The 23,178-nt window shown below is 62.0% G+C and overlaps 15 protein-coding genes across 15 annotated transcripts; 10 read left to right on the top strand and 5 right to left on the bottom strand.

Moving 5' to 3' along the window:
• Positions 1-117: 117 nt before the first annotated feature.
• On the top strand, positions 118-627 carry LOC62_06G008038 (uncharacterized protein; the record flags this gene model as incomplete). Its single annotated transcript, XM_062774563.1, has 1 exon — positions 118-627. One exon carries the CDS (start codon positions 118-120, stop codon positions 625-627), a length of 510 nt encoding a protein of 169 aa, XP_062630547.1.
• A 267-nt stretch (positions 628-894) lies between these two features.
• LOC62_06G008039 (uncharacterized protein) lies at positions 895-1,932 on the bottom strand (the record flags this gene model as incomplete). Its single annotated transcript, XM_062774564.1, has 1 exon — positions 895-1,932. The coding sequence occupies one exon, from the start codon at positions 1,930-1,932 to the stop codon at positions 895-897; it is 1,038 nt and encodes a 345-aa protein (XP_062630548.1).
• A 332-nt stretch (positions 1,933-2,264) lies between these two features.
• Positions 2,265-4,535, bottom strand: LOC62_06G008040 (uncharacterized protein; the record flags this gene model as incomplete). The annotated part of the gene is made up of 1 exon (XM_062774565.1): positions 2,265-4,535. One exon carries the CDS (start codon positions 4,533-4,535, stop codon positions 2,265-2,267), a length of 2,271 nt encoding a protein of 756 aa, XP_062630549.1.
• Positions 4,536-4,864: 329 nt separating this feature from the next.
• Positions 4,865-6,304, bottom strand: LOC62_06G008041 (uncharacterized protein; the record flags this gene model as incomplete). Its single annotated transcript, XM_062774566.1, has 3 exons — positions 5,988-6,304; positions 5,643-5,852; positions 4,865-5,600 (listed from the first exon to the last, which is right to left on the bottom strand). Exons 1-3 carry the CDS (start codon positions 6,053-6,055, stop codon positions 4,865-4,867), a joined length of 1,014 nt encoding a protein of 337 aa, XP_062630550.1. The 5' UTR covers positions 6,056-6,304.
• A 536-nt stretch (positions 6,305-6,840) lies between these two features.
• LOC62_06G008042 (uncharacterized protein) lies at positions 6,841-7,753 on the top strand (the record flags this gene model as incomplete). Its single annotated transcript, XM_062774567.1, has 2 exons — positions 6,841-6,957; positions 6,995-7,753. The coding sequence occupies 2 exons, from the start codon at positions 6,841-6,843 to the stop codon at positions 7,751-7,753; spliced, it is 876 nt and encodes a 291-aa protein (XP_062630551.1).
• A 383-nt stretch (positions 7,754-8,136) lies between these two features.
• Positions 8,137-9,050, top strand: LOC62_06G008043 (uncharacterized protein; the record flags this gene model as incomplete). Its single annotated transcript, XM_062774568.1, has 3 exons — positions 8,137-8,280; positions 8,324-8,559; positions 8,642-9,050. The coding sequence occupies 3 exons, from the start codon at positions 8,137-8,139 to the stop codon at positions 9,048-9,050; spliced, it is 789 nt and encodes a 262-aa protein (XP_062630552.1).
• Positions 9,051-9,576: 526 nt separating this feature from the next.
• LOC62_06G008044 (uncharacterized protein) lies at positions 9,577-9,831 on the top strand (the record flags this gene model as incomplete). The annotated part of the gene is made up of 1 exon (XM_062774569.1): positions 9,577-9,831. One exon carries the CDS (start codon positions 9,577-9,579, stop codon positions 9,829-9,831), a length of 255 nt encoding a protein of 84 aa, XP_062630553.1.
• A 131-nt stretch (positions 9,832-9,962) lies between these two features.
• LOC62_06G008045 (uncharacterized protein) lies at positions 9,963-10,578 on the top strand (the record flags this gene model as incomplete). Its single annotated transcript, XM_062774570.1, has 2 exons — positions 9,963-10,109; positions 10,147-10,578. 2 exons carry the CDS (start codon positions 9,963-9,965, stop codon positions 10,576-10,578), a joined length of 579 nt encoding a protein of 192 aa, XP_062630554.1.
• A 93-nt stretch (positions 10,579-10,671) lies between these two features.
• Positions 10,672-11,268, top strand: LOC62_06G008046 (uncharacterized protein; the record flags this gene model as incomplete). Its single annotated transcript, XM_062774571.1, has 2 exons — positions 10,672-10,797; positions 10,837-11,268. 2 exons carry the CDS (start codon positions 10,672-10,674, stop codon positions 11,266-11,268), a joined length of 558 nt encoding a protein of 185 aa, XP_062630555.1.
• A 205-nt stretch (positions 11,269-11,473) lies between these two features.
• LOC62_06G008047 (uncharacterized protein) lies at positions 11,474-11,958 on the top strand (the record flags this gene model as incomplete). Its single annotated transcript, XM_062774572.1, has 2 exons — positions 11,474-11,566; positions 11,611-11,958. The coding sequence occupies 2 exons, from the start codon at positions 11,474-11,476 to the stop codon at positions 11,956-11,958; spliced, it is 441 nt and encodes a 146-aa protein (XP_062630556.1).
• Positions 11,959-12,405: 447 nt separating this feature from the next.
• Positions 12,406-12,800, top strand: LOC62_06G008048 (uncharacterized protein; the record flags this gene model as incomplete). The annotated part of the gene is made up of 2 exons (XM_062774573.1): positions 12,406-12,438; positions 12,480-12,800. The coding sequence occupies 2 exons, from the start codon at positions 12,406-12,408 to the stop codon at positions 12,798-12,800; spliced, it is 354 nt and encodes a 117-aa protein (XP_062630557.1).
• A 749-nt stretch (positions 12,801-13,549) lies between these two features.
• On the top strand, positions 13,550-15,261 carry LOC62_06G008049 (uncharacterized protein). Its single transcript, XM_062774574.1, has 2 exons — positions 13,550-13,848; positions 14,054-15,261. The coding sequence occupies exons 1-2, from the start codon at positions 13,845-13,847 to the stop codon at positions 15,178-15,180; spliced, it is 1,131 nt and encodes a 376-aa protein (XP_062630558.1). The 5' UTR covers positions 13,550-13,844; the 3' UTR covers positions 15,181-15,261.
• A 251-nt stretch (positions 15,262-15,512) lies between these two features.
• On the bottom strand, positions 15,513-16,112 carry LOC62_06G008050 (uncharacterized protein). Its single transcript, XM_062774575.1, has 2 exons — positions 15,707-16,112; positions 15,513-15,656 (listed from the first exon to the last, which is right to left on the bottom strand). Exons 1-2 carry the CDS (start codon positions 16,063-16,065, stop codon positions 15,581-15,583), a joined length of 435 nt encoding a protein of 144 aa, XP_062630559.1. The 5' UTR covers positions 16,066-16,112; the 3' UTR covers positions 15,513-15,580.
• A 2,701-nt stretch (positions 16,113-18,813) lies between these two features.
• Positions 18,814-22,771, bottom strand: LOC62_06G008052 (uncharacterized protein; the record flags this gene model as incomplete). Its single annotated transcript, XM_062774577.1, has 12 exons — positions 22,131-22,771; positions 21,968-22,093; positions 20,698-20,880; positions 20,585-20,640; positions 20,107-20,539; positions 19,997-20,057; positions 19,831-19,961; positions 19,735-19,790; positions 19,385-19,691; positions 19,207-19,343; positions 18,905-19,046; positions 18,814-18,846 (listed from the first exon to the last, which is right to left on the bottom strand). Exons 1-12 carry the CDS (start codon positions 22,626-22,628, stop codon positions 18,814-18,816), a joined length of 2,163 nt encoding a protein of 720 aa, XP_062630560.1. The 5' UTR covers positions 22,629-22,771.
• LOC62_06G008051 (uncharacterized protein) lies at positions 21,134-21,890 on the top strand (the record flags this gene model as incomplete). The annotated part of the gene is made up of 3 exons (XM_062774576.1): positions 21,134-21,259; positions 21,298-21,353; positions 21,401-21,890. 3 exons carry the CDS (start codon positions 21,134-21,136, stop codon positions 21,888-21,890), a joined length of 672 nt encoding a protein of 223 aa, XP_062630561.1.
• Positions 22,772-23,178: the final 407 nt, after the last annotated feature.

The following is a 23,178-nucleotide window of genomic DNA, read 5'->3' on the forward strand; positions in this document are numbered from 1 at the left end:
TCTTCTTCTCTTCGCCAATCCCTCTTTTCTCAACATTGCACCGTTCACAAAATGCGCCGTCCAAGACGTCTTCGGCAGCCCTCAACGATCACCCACCACTCCTTGCCCGACCATCCCATGCCCCCTGCTCAGCCCTGTCGCCAGACAGCCGATCCCCGCCACGCTGCTCGCCGCCCTCCTTCGCATGGATTCTGCGAGCCGTTCGGCGCCCCCGCCCATGTTCTTCGTCAAGCCCCGACCACTCAATGGTACCAGCCTCCAGCGCACCACCTCCCGCTTCCGCCGCCCCAGCACCCCGCGTATCACCGCCTCACCGTGCAGCCTGTGCTTCCGCCTTCCCCGCCGCACTCGGCTGGGCGTCGCACAACGCCCATCCCGCCGGCCTTCCTCGCACCTCCGATCCCCGTCTGCGTCGTCAATAACCCCACTATCCTCCTCAACCGTCAGCGACTCGCCCTCCCAGTGGTTCTCGCCGCCAATGGCGGCATGGCCGTCGCCCGTGAATACGGTACCCTTGAACTCAAGCCCGGGCCCGACCAGCCGCCGATGATGTGGGTTATCGCGCTCTGCGCGCCTGAAGCAACGAAGGATATCCTCGGAGGAGACATTGGATTCAGGGTGCATTAGGAGGAGTCTTGGGACCTGCTGCCAATCCCCCTTCCGCTGCTCGAAGGTTGGGTGCGGGTTGCCATGCAAGGGGTTGTCATGGGGACTGGGGCAATTGCCCACCACATCTGGCGTTGAGGCGAGGCCTGTGGCTGTGAAGTACATAGGTGGTGCGCTGTATTTGTAGTACTTTTTAAAGAATTCAATGCATGTCATTCATGAGAGAAAAGACAAAGTGACCACCCAGGTTCATTAGACCCCTTGCAGCCCTTACAAGACTTGACAACGCTAGGCGTGAAGTACACACGCGGGTAGGGTTGCGAGCTGAAGGGGAAGGCTCGCCCCGGTTGGTGCATGAGTGAGCACGCCAGCCTCGATATTCCACAGGTCAGAGAGCAGGACATCTACCCCGAGGACGTTGTGTGCGCATTCGGGGGCGTATAAGACGTTGTCGATCTGAATCGGCTCCGCTCCCTGAGGACGGAGGACGAGCGTCCCCATGGCCCGAGCGACGATGTACGGCTCCGCGGGCTGCATGAAGGGCGATACCGAGACCACTGGAAGGGGGATGCGCTTGAGGTTGACGAGGAGGTGGCGGTCCTTTACGACTGTGGTGGGGCCACAAATCACGAAACGCGCCGGCGGGACTGGGGGCAAGTCGCCGGTCTGAATGTTCGTGAGGTGGGCGCTGCTCTTTGATGACCCAGCCTCATTTGCGCTGCTCTTTGATGACCCAGCCCCATTAGCGCTGCTCTTTGATGACCCAGCCTCATTAGAGCCGTCTACAGCCGTCTTGGATGCAGCCGTCTTGGACGATGGCCCGCGCTTCTTCTCCTCATAAGCCTCCTCGGCTGCAACCTCCTCTGGGAAAGGCTCAAGTGGCCATTCAGGAGGAGACGCGCGCTCGTGTGCATACCCCAGGCGACAGAGGTCACGGGTAAACTCCTTCTCGGGGCACCTGGCCCCATGGACGCCCGCGCAGAAAAAGCATCCCTTAGGCGGGCGCAGGTGGCCATTCAGAGCCCTGTTCTTGTCCTTGATAGGCGCGTCGATCTCACCCTGCGAGGGGACGCCGTCCCGCATGTACGCGCCGACCGAGTAGACAATGTTGTGGAACGCGTAAAACGACGTCGCGGGGTGCGCCGACGCCCAGCGCCGGATGAGGACCAGGTCAAGGTCGCGTTCGCCAATCGTCTCGAGGTAGGCCGAGACGTGCGTCCATGGGTCGTCCTCCAGCGAGCCGCCGTTGGCATGTATGGCGGCCGCCTCCCACGCGTCGAAGTGGGCGTCGAGGTCGTCGGCGGTGAAGCCGTTCGGGAGGAGCATGGGGTGCGTTGTGGGTGGGGTGGTGGTCGGGTCGGTGGTTGTCATTTGGACTTGTGTGGTTGAAGCAACGAGAGGTTTCGGTCGATGCCTTTATAGTGGAGACGGGGGACGAGGGCTGACGCGGTAGGAGCCGTCGTGCGTTGTGCTCGAGGTGAGGTGCTTCTTCCTCGAGTGCACATGAGGGGATGGGCCAGCCACGGTGCGAACTGAACAAGGAGGGCAACCTATGCGCTGGAGCTTGCTTCACTTCTGTCACAGACCAGCACCTGTTGTCAGCCCATGTCCCCAGTTACATGGAGCATACATGCATTCTGCTGACTCGAGACAAGCTTCTACGCCGCGCGGACCAGCTGCCCGTCCACCCACTCATACTTGCCAACGCTGAGCATGTACGCCGTGTCTTTCCTAAGCTTCGATGGCCGGTGGACTCCCGGCCCGTGGTGGGGCAAGTGGAACGAGATAAGGCCGTTGTCGTTGCTGGCGAAGCGCAGCCCCGTATGATGGAACACGATGGCGTCCTTCTCAAATCGCAAGCCGTCAGGCGATATCGCATTACGACCGAGGATATTGAACTCGCCATCAGGGCAGAAGTAGACGTTGGGGATGCTGATGTCCATCGGTCCGCCCGGGCGACGGAAGAGTAGCGTGCCGACGTGCCGTGCACAGAGCATGTGCTCCGGGTCGGGGGTGAGGTACGCGTGCGATAGCAGCACTGGAATGGCGAGCCGTTTGACGTTGATGAGCAGCCCTCGGTCCTTGACGACAGAGTGCGTGCCACCGGTGGTGATGAAGAATGTTGTCGAGCCAGACGGACGCGTGCCGGTGCCTGTGTGGACTTGCTGAGACGGTATATTGTGCGCAGTTGAGTGTTCTTGCGCAGGCATGGAAGCTTGTCGTGTTATCGTGGGCTCGGCAGGAGGGCTCGAGATCCCCAGGCCGGCCATGGAGGCAGCAAGCGAACCTTGGGCCGCCGCGTCGCGAGGAGGTGAAGGTGGCTTGCGTTGGCGTTGCGACTCGCCGTCGCGCGCCTGCCGCTGGGGCCTGGAGCTGGCAGTGTGTGAGGCCGTGGGCTGCTCGGTCGTCGTCACAATCGCAATCCCTGTATAGGCAACAGTTGGACTCGCGGCGGCTTGGGTATCTTGAGTAGCCGAGGCCTTCTTCTGCAGGCACCTCAACTCAGATTTGGCGATCCTCGCCATCCCCGGGAAGGTCGCGCTGCCACTCTTCTCCCACTCGCGACGGAAGCGGCGCCGAAGGTCGACCGGCAGCGGAAAGAGGAACTCGTCGATGAGGGGAAGGATGATATGTCGATTTCTGCGCGACCACTTCTCGAACTGGCGTGCTCTTTCGTCCTGTGGCTCATCGTCGTCGTAATCCGGGGAGCAAGCATGACCCGCAAGGTGGGAGGCGAGTCCCTCAGCAATGTAGGGGGCCTTGACCTTGGGAAACATCCACTTGCGACCCACAGACACTGGGGGAGCGTACTCGACACCTGCGTCCTCCGCCTCCTCAAGGTTCTCTATCTCCTCATTGGCGATGTCGACTATCTGGTTGAATGTACGCCCTCCGATGTGGTCCCACTCAGTCTGGAACCGGAAGGCCATCTCTCCTGGCAGGGTGTCGAGGAACAACTCCACGGCGCGCTCGTGCTCCTTGACAGTCGCACGCGTACCCCAGTCCTCCTCCAGTCCGTTCTCGAACACGAAGTCATGGACATGGTCAGAGAGCGAGATGAGGGTGACGGGTTCGTGGAGGGATTGAGTGTACGCGCCAAGGCGAGGCTGCTCGACAGGTTCTGGGGCTGTCGCTGGACGTTGTGAAGGACCTGTGGTGTTCTGGGACGGGAGAGGTCGCGGCAGCGCCATGCTCTCAGGAGGTAGGGCCGACCCTCTGAGGCGCTCCACCTCTCGCTCGACGATGTCGACCATGTCTGCCCACTTCCCCGACCCAGTCGCATCCCAAGTCTGGCGGAACCGCCTTCGAAGGTTCAAGGGGAGGGCACAGAGGAAGTTGTCGACCGCCAAAGACTCTTCGTCGCTGTACCGGTGTCCAGAGGCATAGACGCCGAACTGCTCGCTGAAATACAGGTACTGGTCCAGGAGCCTTCGCCACGTTACCGGTTGCGGGAGTTTGGGCATGGCCATGCCGTTGAAATCCTCGTCAGGGAACGGCCTAAACCTTCTACCGGTTCTGCTCGCCTCTTCACGCTCCACAATCTCCTCGTTGACAATGTCGATCATGTCGGTAAACATGCGGCCCCCAGCTTGGTCCCAGCGCGTTTGGAAACGAAAGGCCATGCCCATTGGCAAAGTGTCGACGAACAGCTCGACCGCCCGTTCGTGCTCCTTGATAGTTGCTCGCCGAGCCCAGTCCCCGTCTAGCCCGTTCATGAACACGAAGTCATTGGCGTGGTCGGAGAGCGATTCCAAAGTGACTGGATCGAAGAGCTCCTCGGTGTATGCACCGAGGCGTCTCTTGTCGGCAGGTACTTGGGATGTAGCCTTCGGGTGTGATGGGCCTGCACGGGTTCGGCCAGCTTGAGGTGGGCGACCGGGCTTGCCCCGTGGTGGTCCGCTGTTACCATTGCTGCGCGATCCAGACATGTCGCCGCAATGATCTCGGTGCTGCGAGTATGATTAAGCAAGATGTGATATGTGGTGGACAATGAGGGAGAGCTCAGAGCTCGGAGTTGATGTGAAAGAGGACAAAAGAGAGCTGTTCGGCCGCCGACGTCATTTTCGATCCGACGTGCTTTTCGATTCCGTCGGCGGCAATTGAACCGTTTAGCCGTTATCACAGGTCAGTGAGCTAGGTGAGGTGGTCAGACGTAGGCTCCTCAGAACAGGACAACGTGTTGATGCATACATACATGCCCCTCGGGCCTCCAGCAATCAAACCATGTAACCACGTTCACACAGCCGTGTGCGCTTTCTTAGTCCACTTCGAAGATCTCGTCGATCTCGTTCAGCTCGGGCGTCGGCGAGAGAGCCCTCGAATCCTCCTCGGCAATCGGGTCGACCTTGCACACATCGAGGCAGTAGCTCACACCGTCCTCCACCTCGACGGGGTGACACATCCCTGGGCCATAGTGGGGGAGTATGAAGCTGCGGTAGGCGTCGTCGATGAGGAAGCGCGTCTTGCTCGGCCCGTGGGTGAGGAAATGGGCGTCGGGGTCGTAGCTAAACTTGCCACGCGTCATCGCATTGGTGCCGAGGAGATTGTTGCTCGCCTTTGGGCACAGGTAGACCTCGGGAATGCTGATGTTGATGCCACTTGAACGGCGGAGCACGAGTAACCCGACGTGAGTAGCCTTGATTAATCTTGCCTCGGGATGGTCCTCCGCGCCAGGTGGTGCGAACAGCGCTGGAGGGTCGAGCCGCGTCATGTTGATGAGGAGACCACCATTGTTTACGATCGAATGTGTCCCGTACTGGGAGACGAAGAAGGTCGACGACCCCCAAGGGCGAATGCCTGTGCCGGTGTGGACCGGCCCAGTTTCGAGCATCGCTTCGCGTGGTGCGTCGGTCGGAGGCACTCCACTGTGATCGGGATTACCAGGCCAAGCCAAGCGCTCCAGCTTGAGCTGTCTCTGGCGCTTCGGCCCTCTGGGCCTGTGGTTGGCCGATCTCGCGCCAGTCGAACCCTCGGAGATGGTGGACTGGGCATTGCTAGGGGGATGCGCCCCGGCCCCGAGGTCGGCAGGTGCGTACCCCTCGGCCTCCTTGTCCAGAAAACGCGCTTCGTTGAGTCCAATGGCAACCATGTCCGGCCATGTTTGCTTGGGGCCGTACTCCCACTCCTTGTACAGGCGCTGGCCGAGAGGGTTGGGCAGCGATCTAGTGAAGGCCTTGGCCATCCACCCGTCCCAGCTGCCGTTGCATCCATGCCAGTCTTTGAGATTGGTCGCGTAGACGAGGAATCTGTTGATGTGTTCGCGCAGCGTTTCAGCGGTGATTGGGTGCTCGAGCTTGACCCTGGTCTGCTGGAGGAAGTACTCGTCTGAGGTGTGACGTCAGCACTACGCGGTGCAGTGGTGTGTGCCTCGCGCTACTCACGCCCCCCCCGAGGCAGTCTCGTTCGACCGCCTGTTGAAATTCTTCCGCTTCTTGTATGTTATCGTCATGGTGTGTGGTGGCTGTGCTGTGTGGGGTGCAAGAGTGCGGGTGGGGTGTGGGCCGGGTGAGAACACGCGCTACACCCCTTTCGCGAGGTGTCGGCCGGCCCTCTTCACGAGGCGGACAGGGGCTGGACAAAGAGTGAGGAGAGAGAAGTAGAGGGGCTTTGAGATCACAAATGAGAATGTGGCTCTTGGTCAGAGCGTTGTCGTGACGAGTTGAGTGACAATCGAAAGAGAGAAGTGAACGAGACAAAGTCAGTGTGTCAACAATAACAAAGCCGGGGGGGGGGGGGGGGGGTCGACCAACCCACGAAAGTGGAGGCGACATTGGGTGGCAAATTTGGTCCCGTCGCGGAGAGAGCCGGTGGCAACGCTTTGTTGACACTTTTGTGCGAGTTGATGCATCAGCGCAGTATGCATGCAGATTGCGGCGCATTGTAGTGGGTCAGAAATTCATACAATACAGTGTCTACATGATAACAGATTTGGAGACGCGGAATGATGATGGGCTGCGCGTTAGTGGTGGACGGCTGAGCGCAACCTGGAATGGTCGTCTGACAGTGAGGACGTAAGTAGTCCACAGTATGCACACTCCGAGATTGTAATCAATCCTTACAATGGCGTACAACTGGTCAATACATCAACGCTGTTGGAGTGATTAGGAACGGCCCGGGTGGTAACTATGATCCGTCTATCGTCGCCCTCATCCTCACGCCTCGTCACATCTATAAATCAACTAGAACTGGCCTCGTGCTCTCTTACATCCTCTTATCCACTCACCAGCCTACCCAATGAGCATCCCCTACCCCAACTTCACGATTACCATCCTCCCCAGGCCCAATGGACCTCCGCACATCGTCGGCGTGTTGGACGCGTTGACTCGCCCAACACTTGACACCCAGTACAAGGTAAGCCACTTTGCCCTCCCTCCCTAGCTGACGGCAGAACCCGGCAACGTACCCTGTCGAGCTGGCGCGTACCCGGGCCACACTGGACAGGGACATGGGCGTGATCGACAACGAGATTGTTGCCTATGAAAAGTGGCGGACCGAGTTGGACGACGAAGTGCGACAGCTGGCACGGCGCGACATGCACCTCATCGGGTGGAGGCGCCAGCTGGGTGCTCACATCGACATCCTGGTCAACAAGCTAGGCTACACTACCGGGACCCGCCATGCCCCCGTTCCTACTACCCCCCACGTCGCATCATCGGCATACCCTGACCAGGAGAGCCGCCTCGCCGACGAGGGTGCTCTGGCCGAGTACCTCGACGAACTGAACGCAGCCGCCGATGAGTCCGAGGTCATTTGCCGCCGCATGGAAGTGGTCGGCGGCGAGACGGAGGGACTCAGGGGCCAGATCGGGGCTCTCCTGCTCAAGTCCCACAACTTGGAGGCCGCGAAAGAGAAGTACGAGTCCGAATACACGCGCTTCCACGCCGTCCGAGACGAGCACCGCTGCAAGGCATGGACGGCCATTCGCGAGCTCTGCAGATCCGGGGTGCGCACCACCACCGACCCCGCCACCATGCTCCGCACCGCGCTCTACTTTGACATACTAGGGAGCCGGTCGGCCCGCGACGCGCTGCGTACCCTACTCAGTGGGCTAGAGGGCACGCAGGTCCGGGCTTCCTTGGGGGAGATTCTGCCTGACCTCGCCATCAACGACGAGCAGTTACGCTTTGTGTTGTCGTTCGTGGACTGAGTGTGATGAGGGGAGGAGCAAGTATTGTGCATTCAGAATAGCATCTATGAATCAAAATTGTGTGTCCATACAAGAGGAAGTGGTCGACTGACAATGTGGTGAGGCCCGCACGAGTCGCCTGCCGTCGTTGATCAGTCCGTCATCCTTTCATCTCCTATCCCTTCCACGTTTGTCCCTTCCACCCCACCAACACCAGGGCGTAGACTTGACATCACCCTCACAGAGAGCTTCTGCTAACACGACTGCATGGCGTGTTCATAGGCCCCCAACGCTCGCGGATCAATCTTGTTTCCACTCCTCACTCAACCCACGCACCCACACCCAACTCTACACGCACACAAACCACAACCAAACCCACCTAATCCACCCAAACAAACCTCAACATGCCCCCAACCCCAAGCTTCACCACACCAACCTTCACGATCGTCCTCGAGCCGACCGGGGTGGAGTTGAACGGGGTGGAGCTGCCGCGCATCACCGGCATCCTACGGCGCGAAGGGGTGGCCACGACGGCGACAGAGCCACCGGTAGGTGGCCCCTGGTGCGACGGGAAAACTAACCATGCCCCAGAACCCAAACACGCACCCGTGGTCCCTCCTGGAAGCAGGAAGGACCATGGTGGCGAGCGCGAAGGACCTCAGCGAAAAGGTAGCGCAGGCAGCTGCGGAGCACGGCTTCCTTTCTACGCTCAAGACCATGGAGGAGGAGAAGCTCCCTCCACTCATGGAGAAATCTGGACGCCTGGAGGCTCAGATCGTTCAACTCGAGGGATACGTCCACAGCCGGGCACAGCAGCCGCCCGACGCGTTCCCCGCCCAACTACCTGCCGTTGAACCGCCTCATTGTCCTCCGAATGCAACGCGACAACCTGCAAACCGACTCCAGCAGGGTAGAGTACCGACTGGCCCGTTTCAGGAGCTACGTGGACGAAGCTGTGGCCAAGTTGGACGCCGTCAGGCGAGAGTGGGACAACCTCGAGGCCGACTCCAACGCCAACCAAGACGAGTGGAAACGTTTCATGGCAGTCCCACCCCGCAGCCGCTCCCAAGCCCGCCGCGTCATTGACGAGCTGTGCGCCCGCGATCCGGTGCAAACATTCACTGATCCCGTCGCACTACTGCGTATCGCCGTCTACTTTGACCTCCTGGGTAGCAAGGCTGCACGCCACACGCTGCTCTTGCTCCTCGACTCATTGGGAGCATCGACTGAACGCGTGGTCCGACAGCTGGAGGCCCGATATCCCGACTTCCCCTTCACGGATGAGCAGTATCAACTCATTTTCCCGTTTCATAACTGAATGCGTGGCTGTGATGTACTGTATTTACGATGCACATGACACACTGTGTGCTCTGCATGTGCTCACCCTCCTCGCTTTGATTCTAGGTATTTCCCACTGTCTTCCCCGCCTCTACCGTTTGTTTGATTCAGTACTCCCAGCCCACATTCGCCACTCCGCTTGCTTCCTCCTTATTCTTCTCACCAAAGCCCCATCATGCTCAGTCCCGCAAGCAGTCCCTGCTCGCTCTACATCATCACCGTCCCAGACAGTGTCCGCCCAGAAGATTACAACTCGGCCGCCGATTCTCGGAGCTCTGGAGAAGGTCGAGGCATTCGACGAGTACACCGCCTTCAAGTTACGCTTTTCACTTCTTCTGGTGCTCACAGACACTCAGACATATGACAAGGAAAGGGCTGCCTGGAAAGATAGGCATGTCCGCTTGGGGTGTGCGATTTCGGCCGACGACAAGACGGCAGTGCTCGAGGTGGAGCGACAATTAGACCAATACCGATCACAGTGCCGCCCTCTCTCTCAAGCCTTCAAGATGGTCCAGGCGAACCTTCATGGAGATACCTTGTTGCCCGGCAGCAAGTACTTCTACGTTGAAGACCCCGTCCTCCTCCTAAGCCTTGCGCTAAGTTTCGACACTCTCGGCAGCCAAGCGGGAACCGACGCCTTGCACACCCTCCTCAAGGCACTCGGTCCGAAGGGCGTGCGCGAAGCGCTCAATTCTCTCGAAAACTCGTCCCTCTGCAAGCCTACCCGCGATCAGCTCCTCCTCATTATCAAGCACCTTTGATATGTAGATTGTAATTGGCAGCTGCTGTCCTATTTTATTCCCCCTGTCCTTTCTACCTCGTGTCACCCCAGCATGTATTCCATGACCCAGTCAACCTCTCTCCTCACTCACCACATCTTCCAGCGAAACCAATGACCCCAGTGCCAAAGCACCCAACGATCACCTTCCCGATGCTCACCATCTCGAAGGTGCCCCCAAACCACCCGAGTCTGGTGGCAGGCACCGTCGTCGGCGTCCTCGAGCCATGGGTCGAAGCGACGCTGCACAACACGCCAGTGGTACGTCTTCCTCCCCCTGCTCCTTCCCTGACCATAGACCTTCCTCGAGCACACGTCCCTCCTAGCGGCCATCAAGGCGCGCCTAGAGGCCATCCGGGCCAACCTCGACGCCATCGCCGTCGGCTTCTCGGCCGCCCTAGAGCAGATCAAGGCCGACACGGAGGCGTACAATGCCGAAGTGGCGCGCTTTAATGCCCTCTCGCCTGCAAACACGGCACTGGTCGACGCGACCCAGGGCGTGACGAGCAACCTCACACACACCGCAAACTACCTCACCGACCCTGTCGTCCTCCTCTCCCTTGCCCTCGCGTTCGACAATATGGGCTCCCGCGCCGCACGCCAGCAGCTCCAGGCGCTGGTGGAGATGATGGGCCCGAGGGCGCTGCATGAGGCTGTGAAGGAGCTCGAGATGAACACTCTTGTTCAGGCGTCGGCCGAGCAGCTGGAGATGATGTGTCGTTACTTCTAGGTGGAGAAATGTAGAGAAATGTAGAATGGGCGCCAGCTTCACTCTCCTTCATTCTTGGCCACCTACCTCTGCTTTGCTTCTACACTACTCACCATGCCGCTAACGATATCAACTCTGATCATCCTCACCACCGCCCATCACGACCCCGACAGCCCCGAGCCCGCGCCCATTATGGGGATGCTGAAACGAGCCGTGCCCACCGCGTACACCGAACACAGGGTAGGTGTTGATCTTCCTCCGCTCCACCTAACCACCCAGGCGGCAACAGCACACAAGGCCGACATGGCGGCCCGCAACGCCCGCCTCAAGCGTCTCGAGACGGAGCTGCACACCACTCCCGCTCCTTCACGTGCGATGCTCGTGACGTACGAAGCCGAACTCAAGGACTACAATCTGCGCAAGGAACCCTTCGACGCCTCGCGCCCGTCCAACCCCGTCTTCCTCGCCGCGCTGGCGAGGTGCGCGCACGACGTGGCCGCGCAAGCAGTGTACATCGCCGACCCGGTACTCCTCCTCAGCCTAGCACTCAGCTTCGACCACCTCGGTAGCCGCGCCGCGCGGGACGCACTGCTCGCCCTCCTCCGCGCCATGGGACCGCTGCGAGCGAATGCCACGCTGGGCAAGCTAAGCAAGACGATACTGGTCAAGCCCTCGGTCGCGCAGCTGAGCTTCATGATGCCGTACCTGTAGTGAGCGTGTGACATGCATACGAGCACTCGCCTCTCGAACAATAGTGGCCCTGGGGCGCGTGTCTCGAAGGTAGACCCCTACCTTCGCCCCGATAAAACACTCAACCAGCACAACGAGGCCAGCGGCTCTCGCCCCACATCCAGCGCAGAGGCTTATATTCTCCACCATGGGAACCCCCCAACCGTACTAATCGACACGCGCCGCAATGCCCCCACCCAACAAGCTCCGCCCGATCCACCCGGCCGTCGACAACACCAGCGAGCTAAGATGCCTCCTCTCCACCGTTGTCGCGTCGCAGGTACGTCTCTCCGCAGGCGCGGCACGCTGACGCCATGCACGTAGGCCAACATCACGGCCTTGGCGGAGAAGCTCGCGGCGCTGGAGGAATCGCACGATGCGCTGAAGACAGAACATGAGGCGCTGAAGGCAGACGTCGCGGCGCTCAAGGCGGCCGGCAACGCCCGTGTGGCCGAGTCTCAGCGCTTCTTCGTCACGCTTGACGAGGTCGCCATCGTGCTCAGCCACCGCCTGTTCCGCGCCTCTAGGGAGGACGATAACGGCGCAGAGCTGTGGAACTTGTGTCTACGCCTCCAGCCTGCCAGGCTGCGTGCCGTGCTCGAGGCGCTTGCCAAGGCTGAGCTGGTGCAGCCGACTCCTGACCAGCGGGTGATGCTTGGGCTGTTCATGTAGTGCTGTGCTGGCAGGACGGTGGGTGCTGGGTGTTGGTTTCCGTATCTGTAGCATGCAGGACATCGCTACACAGTCAAAGTTGGGTGGTGAAAGCCCTGCTGGGTGGCCCGAAGCCATTGTCACGGCACGGAGTGGTAGAGTGCGCGGCCTTCCCACGGCATCCTTATTGTCCTTGAGTGCGGCCGTGTCGCTGCCCATGCAAGTCACACTCAACAGCAACGAACTGGTTTCAGATGTGTCAGACGTTATTGTTAACGGTGGGTCGGACGCTCTTCGGTGACGCCACAGCGCCGTACGGTCAGCCGAATAGATCGTCGCAAGGCATGCCGTGACCATGTCCCCATCGTCTCGAGGCCCACATGATGCCAGCCCACTCGGCTCCATTGTTCCACCTTCAGCTTTAAGCCCTGCTTTGGCGTCGTCTCTCCAAACTCCCCACCCTTCAAGATGCCCAGGCTCCCCAGCGACCTCGTCTCGACCGTGCGTCTCGTTTGGTCCTTTTGTTACTCGCTAATCAGTAGAGCGACGTCAAACCTCGCGCACCGGTGCGTTCCAGCGCCAAGCACGGCACCGACACGCTGAAGGCGGAGGTCAGCACCACCAAGCCGGGCGACTCAGGCGACGGGGTCCTCCATCTCATGGGACTCGACGACGTGACGGTCGTCCTGAGCCACCACCTCGCCCTCGCCACCGTCGGCACCGAACACGACGTCGCCAACCTGTGCGGACTGTGCGTCAGCCTTGGACCGAACGGCCTACGCGAGGCTGTCACTGCGCTTGCTGCGACCGAGCTCGTCCAGCCGACGCCCGCGCAGATGACCGCCCTCGAGGTGTTCATGTAGAGGGCGTCGCCACTCCTGGTAGACTGGTATGAGCATGCAGATGAGTTATGTGAGGTGCCCGTGGACGTGAGTCGTTGGCTGTGAGTGAGGATCTTGTGTCGTCAGTTGCTGAACCTAAGAAGTTGGCTGCTGCTCCACTCACCGCTGCCGTTCCTCACGCCGCCCGCCGCCCCGGCTCCACCTCCCTCCTTGCAGCGGCGTCGTCCACAATCATGGCGATGATGACAAAGGATGATCAACGCTTCTCAAAAGCGCACGTCGCCCCTCGCCCCCTCGCTCCTCCCCACCACGTCGGCCCAATTGTCCCGAAGGCAGGCCAGCCGCGGCAGCCGAGGTCGCCGACGCGGAGAGCCGATGGCTGGCTGGCTGGAACCGACGCCCCGTGCCTTCCGCAGGCGCCGCCTCAGCCGCCGCCGCCTCTCAGCCAGGTATCACTCTCCCCATGCCAAGGATGCGTCGCCGCGGGCCGCAGTCGTCGGCGATGACGACCGAAGTGATCGTGTGAGATGCAATGTAAGCAGTGAAGTTGCTGTGCATAAGAATAGTCGAGCAAGGTCTCGACCCTCACTGCATGCCAAATGCCAAGATATGGCACTGCGGCATATGATGTCATTGGCCGATTGCCATGTCGGGCCGCCGGCCGCCGCCGAGAATCGCGATGGCCGCAGGTGGTCATCAACAAGGAGGCAAGCAGGACGGCTCCAAGACTTGAGATGCAGCCGCCCGCTCCAACTCGGCGCCAAGCCCCAGCCACGCCTCGGCCACGAAGCTGCCCATGTCCCCCGCGGCCGCCCCCCCTCCTCGCCCTCGGCCCTTCGGCCCCCTGCAGCCAGCCCACGCCACTCGCTTGCCACCTGACGCCATGGCTCCTGCGTTTAGGTCAAACTGCCCTCGTGCCGGCGCCGGCGGGTTGCGCTCTGGCGTCTTCTGCGCCAGCCGCCTCGAGCGGCACAGCTGACAATAAAAAGGCGAGCGGCTTGCGTCACATTTTTGCCCCACTTGTCCTCCCCACATCGCACACCAATTTATCACAACCACAACAGAATGAGTGAGTAGGACGGCGACCTGGCGGAGGTCGGAGGACCACGGGAGCTGGTTGTGCAGTGCCCACAAAGCATCCACCCCGCGGATGCGATGGCGAGGGCCGACGTCACCCACAAACGTGGTCGCGAACGGCGCCGAAGCGCGATAAGCCCCCTCCCAGCGCCTCCGAGCGCCCGCATCCATCCCCGTTCCCAGCTGACGATTCGCAGCCAAGATCCAGCTCACTGCCGACCAGCTCGCCGCCGTCGGCCCCCTCGCGCACGAGGGTGGCGTCGCCCCAACTATCACCCTCACCAGCGACCAGCTCGCTACCGTCGGCCCTTCGGCGACGGAAGCCGCGGCCGAGAAGGCCAAGGCCGGCGGCCCCTCCGTCACCTTGACGGCTGACCAGCTCGCTGGGGCCGAGTACGACCCCGCTGCTGCCTCTGCCAACCGCTCGCGCCGCGGCTCGTTCAACCCCCTTTCGCGCAAGTCGTCGCGCGAGCCCACCCCCGCCCCTGCTGCCGCTGCTACTGGCCCCAAGACCTTGACTGCCGACCAGCTTGCTGGTGCCGAGTTTGACTACGAGGCCGCGACTGAGCGCTCGCGCCGCGGCTCGCAGAAGGGCCTGTCCCTCTCGCGCACGGCGTCGCGCGAGCCTGCTGCTGCCACCAGCGCCCTCGCGGGCAAGACGCGCACGGTCACCCTCACCCCCGCCCAGGTCGCTGCCGCCAACGAGCACGGTCACGCTACCCTCACTGCCGACCAGCTGGCCGCTGTTGGCACCATGACCCCTGCCCCTGGCTCGCGCCGCCAGTCGTTCGCCGCCGTCTCGCTCTCGCGCAAGTCGTCGCGTGACCCCGCCCAGGCCGCCCGTGGCCCCATCACTGCCGAGCAGCTCGCCAACGCCGGCTCGTTCGAGGACAACCTCCAGAGCCTGATTGACATGGGCTTCCCCGCCCGTGCTGCCAAGATCCAGCTCAAGCGCAGCGACAACAACCCCACCGACGCCGCCGAGCACCTCGTTCACGTCGCCCACCGCCCCGACACTGGTGCCGGTGGTGACCCTTGGGGACACCCCGACTGCCCCGTTTGCGTTCGCCACACCCAGCAGGCGAACGCTGCCGAGAACCTCCACGACTACAAGCTTGAGCACGGCAAGGGTGTCGGAAACGCCATCCACTCGGGTGCCCACGCTGTCGGCGATGCCCTCACCAACGCCGTCCGCAAGCTCGGTATCGGCAAGGGTGACAAGGAGGAGTCCTCGAGCGACGCCCGCCGCGGTTCGATCGGCGCCATGCTCCGCCGTCCTTCGATCAAGAAGGGCCTTGAGAAGTACGACAAGGAGATTGCATGAGCGCGAGGTGTTAGGGGTTGTCAGAGGAGTTTAGTTTAGTATAACATGATACGCTGTTGACATGAATTAATATGATCATGAGGAGCCGGTCGGGTCGTCGGAGGTAGTGACCGGCAGGGACCACCAGGAGACTGGCACGAGACCAGCGCATGGCTCCAGCACCTGGGACTCATTGCTCACGTCATTTGGTGGCAGTGGTGCGTCAACGCAGCGGCGACCCAGTGGGAGCTGATCGTCCGGGACGATCAGGCGATCAGCGTTGATCAGTGAACGATGATGAGCACAGTCAGGGATACAGCGATCGGCATGTCATTTCTCGCACCGCCTGTCCGCAACATGCCATATCTGTTCCATTCTGTCATCTTCTTACTTAAACCTCTGCCCGTCCCAATCCTCAAGCCTAGCTGTTGAACCCCTCCTGGAGCGCGTAGCCGATGTACGACCACAGAGAGAAGAGCGCCGCGGCGCCGCCAGCCCTACGGTAGTGTCAGCACTGCTGATCATTCTTATCCCACATCCCACTCACAAAGCAGGGCCGCGGCGCTTGTAGATCTCCACACCATCAAGGAGACCGATGAACGCGCTAGCGCTCAGGAGGACGGTGCCCATGGCGCGGAAGTTGCCGTCGCGGTACAGCGCGATAGCGGCGGTCGCGAGCGCGAGGTTACGCGCGGCCACGAGGCTGCCAGCCACGCCGACGGCCTTGTCCTCGCGGCTCTGGGCGTTGTTGGGGAACTTGTCTGGGTTCTGCGCGAGCGCGCTCGAGCCGAGCGCGAACAGCCGGTCGGCGCTCGCGGCCGGCGAGAAGAAGGCCACGGTGCCCGTCGCGACGTAGTAGGTCGCCACGCCGAGTCCGAGCGTCTGCCAGGTGGATGCTGCGACCATGTTGCTGGAGTTTGGGACGGTGATGCGAGTGAGCGAGTGGGTATGGGTGGCAATGTTCCGTGCCGGTCAGCTGCATCTTGCTTGCATATGTATCGCCCGTCGCCGCGGAGGTGGTGATCCCTCGCCGTGTCTTGGCTCCACGGTGTTGTGCCGGACACGGATGACGTCAAGGGTGTCATGACGTCGGTGGGTTGTGTGGCACAAACAATCGTTATCAGGCCGCCACTAGTTGGTTCGTCCGCTCCGCCGGACACTCGCTGCTGTGTATGCGCAGCTGAACGTGTCGGCCCGGCGCTGCTGCATCGGGATGGGCACCGACCGTATCTACGAATTCTGTGTTCAACGCGCCGGCCGTCTCCTCCAGTCAAAGGCTACGTTACCTCCGCCTCTGCGCTGGCAGCTGACCCGCCGCTAAGAGTTAGCGGACGAAGAGTAGAATCACATGCCTCCGCGACGTCCAGCTGGCAGCTCGTTGTTGAGTAGTCTAGAAGAGACAGCTAACTTCACGCCACACAAGCAATTTATCAACTTTAATGTAGGCGGCAAGCTAACTAGCTTGCTAGCGGGCCACTGGCAGTGTGCAGCCGCTACCCTCTGAGCAGTCGTCGTCCCACAGCATAAATGCCCCGGTGCAGCCTCAACTACCCCTCTTCTCTCTCTCAACCAAACAACTATCCCTCCTCTCTCTCCCAACCAAACAACTACAACTCGCACTAGCCACAATGTCCTCGGTGAGGTGGCTCACTTGGAGTCTGAAATTCTCGCTGACATGTCCATCACCAAGCGTGACCAGGTTGTGTTCATTCGGCCCCCGCCCATCGTCGACGACAGCGCGCCTCCCACCGAGGAGCCGAAGTCCGACAAGTCGTAGGCCATAGGCCATGTCCGTAACTTCCATTCCAGGGGCCATCGACGGCGGGCTGGGTGGACGGTGAACGTCAGAAAGAAAGAGTCATTAGCGATGCAGTCGTGCGTGAGGTTGATCCGGCGAACCACGTCCCGTCACCATTTGGAGCCAGCTGTGCTGCAGATGCTCCCATGACTCGATTCGGCCTGGCAAGAAGTGGATAAGGAGCCAGCTGTGGTGGAACCTGTGCCTCTGTGCCCATCAGGCTGTACCGCTGTCACACTCAAGGTAACGAATGGCTAGTCCGTCCGCACGTGCATTCCTTGGGGGAGCTTCTGCCACATTCATGGATTCGGGCTGCCCCCTCCAATCCCCCAAATCGTTGTTCTATCTGGTGCCTCCGACCTGCTGACTTCGCGATCAGGGGTAACTCATCAAGCTCTAGTTCTCTTCAGCTCGTGACATCACTCGTGCCAGTCACTAATGAGATTCACGGCCGGTTTCCAATCAATGTCGAATGCCGGCTGCGTCCGCCTCCGCCACGAGCAAGAGACGCTACGAGCCAGAGACGCTAGCCAACCTTATTCCACACCAGGTGACAGCGGCATGCCGCATCGTCGGGCCGTCATGGGTTACTTGCGTTCTTGAGCTACTAGGTGCATCGATGCATGTAGCTCGACGTCGCCACCTCGTCTCCGCCCAACCTTCCACACCATGGGGAACAGCACCGAAATCAACGTGAGCCACTCGTAGGGAACGCGGCTGACGGCAGCACCCCTCTTCGAAGGTGGACGACGATCACTGGCACTGGGGAGTGCAGAAGATCACGCCTGAAACGTGGGACAACACAGACCCCGAGGACATCAGTCCCGGAGGTCCCTCCTCGTCCCCGCTTCTCATCGACCCATAGCATCGCGGCGTGCAGACTCCAGTACCGTGCATGCGTCGCGTAGTGGCGCCGAAGGCCAGTCGCCCCCGCTCTGACATGCATCTCCGACGTTCCAGTTGTATCAATGGCATGAAAGTGGAGTGCGTTGTGGCGAGCATAGAGGCTACAGTGACCCAAGGTGCTGACGGCGAAAGCACCAGCCACGCGACACCAGCTGCTCTCTCGGAGAAGGGACGACGGGAAAACAGATCAATTCCAACGTCCCTGCATTACTATGATTACAACTCCAGCCGCTCGTCTGCTGCAGCAGTGTCTTGCGAACAGGCCTCATTAACTTCAATATTGTGGCGGTCGCCCCAGTCTCCCCGCACACCTCTGACTGCTGCCCCTCTAACCAGCGCCGCCGCGCAGCCTCACAGCGGAGAGCGCCGTCCCCACTCATCTCCGTCCCCACTCATCTATCTCCCCTTTAACCCCCGTCCCCTCACCCTCAAGCCGCCCCGTCCCAGCCCCACGATCCGGCGGAACCGCATCATCGCGCTGGGGTCTGCGCCCCAGATCGGACAGCGAATCGCGTTGCGGCCCACGCGGCGGACTCTCGTTGTCGTGCAATGAGGTCCAACCGGGACTGGCATGGGGTCAGCGGGGCCCCGCAGTACCACCCAGGCAGCACTCACTCGGATTGGATTCGTTTGTCAAAAGGCCTCGGTATGAAAACAGCCTTGCGGACCGAGGTGTCGACCGCGAGGCGCTGGGCCGTGGAAGAAGTATGGCGGGTGTGTGCTGCCATTGTTGTGGGTGGTGGGGTGGGGTTTGGTGTGGTGGTGTGTGGTTGTTGTGTAGTGTGGTGTGGGTTTGGGCCGAGTGCTCAGTGGTTCTGGTACTCGAGGCTCCTATGCAAGACTGGCTGGAACGCGAAACGGCTGTTGCTGTGTCTGGGGAGCTATAGCACCGCCGTTACAGCCGTCTTAAGAACCCAGCCCCACGCCCCAGCCACGTCGGAGCCCACGCATTAGTTGCCCCAGGCAAGTATCTCGGCCGGGATCTGAAGGCGGTGGTGCCTTCTGGAAGTTCACTGGGGTGGGGGCTTATCATCGGCCCACTCTACCGCCACTTGTCGTGGGGTCGGCCACGCTGGCCGCCGGCGTGCGCATGCGTGCCGCCGATGTCGCGCGGCGAGCAGCTTGCCAAGACTGCCTCGCCGACTCGTAGTAGCCGATGGAAGCATGCATCTGTGGGGCAGGGCTGGGGCGCCGCGTTGTACATGAGCGTTCTAGAGGCTTCGTACGTGCTGCAGCTGGCGTGCTGGCACGACATGTGCTGTACTCGACATGTACGACACGTACGACACGCTGGAGCTCCACGCGTGCATGCATGCTCCACGCGGGCTGGCCCACCCGCTCACAAGTCCCGCCGCCAGAACGCGCACTCGCGCTCCTCGCCGCCCTTCTCCTCAGGCCAGCGCACCGCCCGCACCTCAGCCTTGTAGAAGCCAAGCTTGGCCATGAGCGCGTTAGAGGGCGCGTTGACCGTCTCCACCATCTGGGCTCAGTCAGCGCCGTGCATGGCACGCACCCACGCACCGCTTCTACCGTGTGCGCGCCGAGCGCGGGGCCGGCCCACTCGACGATGCGGCGCACGGCTGCTGCGCCGAGTCCCCTCCCTTGCACCCGCGGGAAGAGCGAGTACGAGAGCTCTAGGAACCCCTCCCGCTCGTTGTCGGGCCAGACGTACACCTCGCCGAGGTAGGCGCCGGTGTCGTCGCGCACCACTGCGAACGGGCACGTGGTGACCACTGCTGCTGGGTTCTCGCGGAGCGCTGCAGCGGTGGCGGCTTGTGGGGCGACGAGCTCGTCCAGCCGTTCTCTTGCGTCTGCGCGCGTGTAGTCGCTATGTGTGTGGTCAGCAGGGACGCCAAGCGTGCTCTGCTTACGGGTACGGCCGCCCGTACGACCACCGCCCGACCTCGGGCAGGTTGCTGATCTCAATCTGGGGTCGGGTCAGCCGGCCGACCAGAACGCACACCCACCAACGCGTCCTCCTCCGCCGGCGTGTCATGGTACGGCGTAATGCGCACCCCCGGGTGCCCCGGCAGGTCGAGGTACGGCTCGCCTGTTGTGTCGTCCCACTGCACGCCAGCAGTCATGTAGCCGTTGCTTACTTAGTGTGTGATGGCAAAATGGTCGCGTACACACGCGGTTCATCACCGCCCGCCCGCAGGATCGACCGACCGACGTCATTGGTGCATTCTTGTCTCTATGCCGTGTTTGTTTGTGTATCTATGCTACAGATGAAGCCTCCACACGCCGACCTCGCGCGTGCCCCCGCCCTTGTCCTCGGGCCAGCTCACCGTCTTGGTGAGCACTTTGGTGAAGCCGAGCTTGGTCGCTAGCGCCTGCGACGCCGTGTTGTCCTCCTCGATGCCCGCGTCGAGCACCTTCACACCCTGCAGCTTGGCGCGCGCCCACGCGATCACGGCGCCGACGGCCGCGAAGCCGATGCCCTGCCGGTGCAGCTTCGGGTGCAGCGTGTATCCCAGCGAGCGGGCGTACGGGCGCGTCTCGTTGCTGTCGGACCAGATGCCCACGTCGCCGACGAGCCGGCCGGCCGCGTCGCGGATCGCGCAGAAGGGCGATGTGTCCACCTCGGCGCCCGGGTCGGCCTTGAGCGCCGCGACCGCGTCGTGCGTCGTGACCTGCGACTTGTCGATCCACGCGCGCGCATGCCCGCGGTCATAGCTGGCGGAGCGTCAGTGGCGAGCAGGCAGACAGCAGTGTACCCACGGAAACGGGCGGACGAACGCGTATCGCGATACCTCGGGCAGGTTGCTGATCTCAATCTGGGGGTGCGGTCAGCGATGCCCCCCCCCCCCCCCCCAAGTCTCCGCCGCACACACCAGATCATCCTCCTCGGTCGGCGTGTCGCGGTTCGATGTGACCCGATAGCCTGGGACGCTGAGCTCGAGGTACGGCTCGTCTGCGGCGTCGTCCCAGTGCACGGGCGGCGCGGGAGGGCCGACGCCTGGCGTGCTCAGCGCTGACGAGACCATGGTTGCGAGGCGAGCGTGGCCTGGATGATGCTGGACGTGCTTTTATATGCTACGAGAGGCGACTCGAGCAGTAGCGCGGCGATTGAGAAGAGGGATGAAGCACGACGAGCTCGAGTCGAGGGCCCGAGAGAGTCGAGTGTGACCCAAACAAGCTGCCCGCATGGTGCCTTGCGGGTGGTATGACGACGACGCTATCGCACCAGCAGCCGGCAGCCGCGATAATTATCGACTAGTCGATTTACATATCTCGCGGCATCTGCCTTCTTCTTCTGCTCGGCGGGCAATGTCGAGTCAAGCATCAGCGGTGCACTGGGACGAGGCGACTGGCGAGCCGTACCTCGCCGTCCCCTCGCACCCAGGCATCCGGATCACGCCGCTGCGCGACTCGCCGGACGAAGTCGACAGCTTGGTGAGCAGGCCAGCATGTTGCCCGCTAACAACCTCCAGGTGCGCGTCAACAGTGCGCCGAGCGTCGGCAGGTGGTTCTTCTCGCGGCCGTTCCCGTGAGTCCGCCGTGTTGCCGTTGTCCTGCTCGCTAACCAGGCTAAAGCTACAGCCCAGCCGACGGAAGGAAGCAGCTCGACGCCGCGCTGCTAGCCCAAGCGCCAGCGATAGCTTCGCTGCGATCTGGCGCCGCGGACGAGTCGGCCCTCGCGGCGCTCACGGTCGTCCGCGACACCCAGAGCGGGCGGTACATCGGCGACGTGGGCGTGTATCCCGCCGCGCCAGAGTCGGACCTCGCGCCATGGGGCCTGCTGTACACCCTCGATCCCCAGTACCACGGCCAAGGGCTCGGCACGGCCGTCGTCGGGGCGTACCTCGCCTGGCTCGAGACGCTCGGCGTCGGCCGCGTCGAGGCGGTGATCCAGACCACCAACGTGCCGTCCTCGCGCCTTGTCAAGCGCCTCGGGTTCAGCCTGCACGAGGTCAAGGGGGCCAAGTGGCCTGAGAGCAAGGGCGGGGATGTGCGCGAGGTTGGCGTGTGGCTGAGGGATGTTGGGCCGCGTGGGACGGAGGGCAAGGAGGGCACCACAGCATAGTCACATTATCATCGCATCTATGTACAGTACACTATCACGCGAGAGCGCTCCTCGCCGCGGCATCACGCGTCGCGCACCCACGTTGCGACCTCGCGCTGCCCGCCGCCATGGTGCTCGGGCCAGTCGATGAGCTCGAGCTTGTCGCGCGTGAAGCCGAGCTTCTGCGCGAGGCGCGAGGAGGCCGGGTTTGCCGTCTCGATAGTCTGGTTGTCAGCCCGCTCCTTGCACCAGCCGACTCACAATCTCGAAGCTCTTCGCGCCCATGCTCTTCGCCCACGCGAGGACGGTCGCGACGGCCGCGGTGCCGATACCCCGGCTGTGGAAGTCGGGGTGGACAGCGTACGCTGCGGCCCAGCGCCCCGTCGCCTCATCAACGGGACGCGCCATCAGGTCACCGATGTAGTCGCTCTCGTCGGAGCGGATGACGCTGAACAGCGTCGTTGCGATCTTCGCCTCTGGGTTCTCTTGCAGCTCGGCGACCGCCGCGGCCTGCTTGGACAGGTTATTGTCGAGCCTTGTGCGCGCTGAGTCCTCGGTGAAAGGGTACGGCCGGCCATGGGACCACTTGCCCACCTCGGGGTGGTTGTTGAGCGCGATGAGGCCGGCGACCTCGGCCGCAGTGTCGCGGTATGGCGTGAGGCGGAGCTCTGGGCGCGTCGGTGGGGTGAGGTACGGCTCGGCGCCGTCCCATTGCACGGCGACGGGTGGGAGGGGCACGGCGGGGGTTGGGACTGTCATTGTGCTGGTGTTGAGGCTGCTTGCTTGCTCGAGACGACGCGCTTTATATCCTCGCTGCTGCTCAACTGGCCGATGTCGCCATCATGCGCGTTGCTATTATTGTTGACTTTGACGACCGACTCGGCTCGAAATCCGCCTTGTCGGCATCGATCGAGTCGAGTTAGCCAGCGGCTACTGACGCACCGCGCACCACATGGGTCCACATGGGCGATAGGAAGTCGGAAGTCGAGTAGCTGCTGCATCGTGCTTCCTCTCGCCCCGCAGATCCCGAGTCGGATTTCCTCGTGCTGTTAGGAGGGCGATAGCCCAAGAGAGAGAGACCTCCCAACGCTCCTGCTCAAGCTACTTATAGTCGCCGAGAACGCGCCGACACCGGCCACACGGCGCCGGCATCCCCCCGTCGCCCGATTCCGAATCGATCGCCTCGTTCGCCTTACGGCCGTCCTCGACGACGTTGGACCAACGCCAAGACCCGATGAGGCATGGTGCGTGGCCCCGAGAGGAGAGCGACGTTGCACTTCGGGTCTAGCATGCATGCCACGGGGCGATA

This window comes from Vanrija pseudolonga, chromosome 6 (assembly GCF_020906515.1).
Source record: "Vanrija pseudolonga chromosome 6, complete sequence".
Classification (NCBI taxonomy): domain Eukaryota; kingdom Fungi; phylum Basidiomycota; class Tremellomycetes; order Trichosporonales; family Trichosporonaceae; genus Vanrija; species Vanrija pseudolonga.

Bases quoted from the DNA above. Each gene is read 5' to 3' on its own strand.
- LOC62_06G008050 (XM_062774575.1), bottom strand. From the start codon at position 16,065: ATGGTCGCAGCATCCACCTGGCAGACGCTCGGACTCGGCGTGGCGACC. The intron at 15,657-15,706 runs GTGAGTGGGATG...ACACTACCGTAG, and splicing joins AAGCGCCGCGGCCCTGCTTT to GGCTGGCGGCGCCGCGGCGC.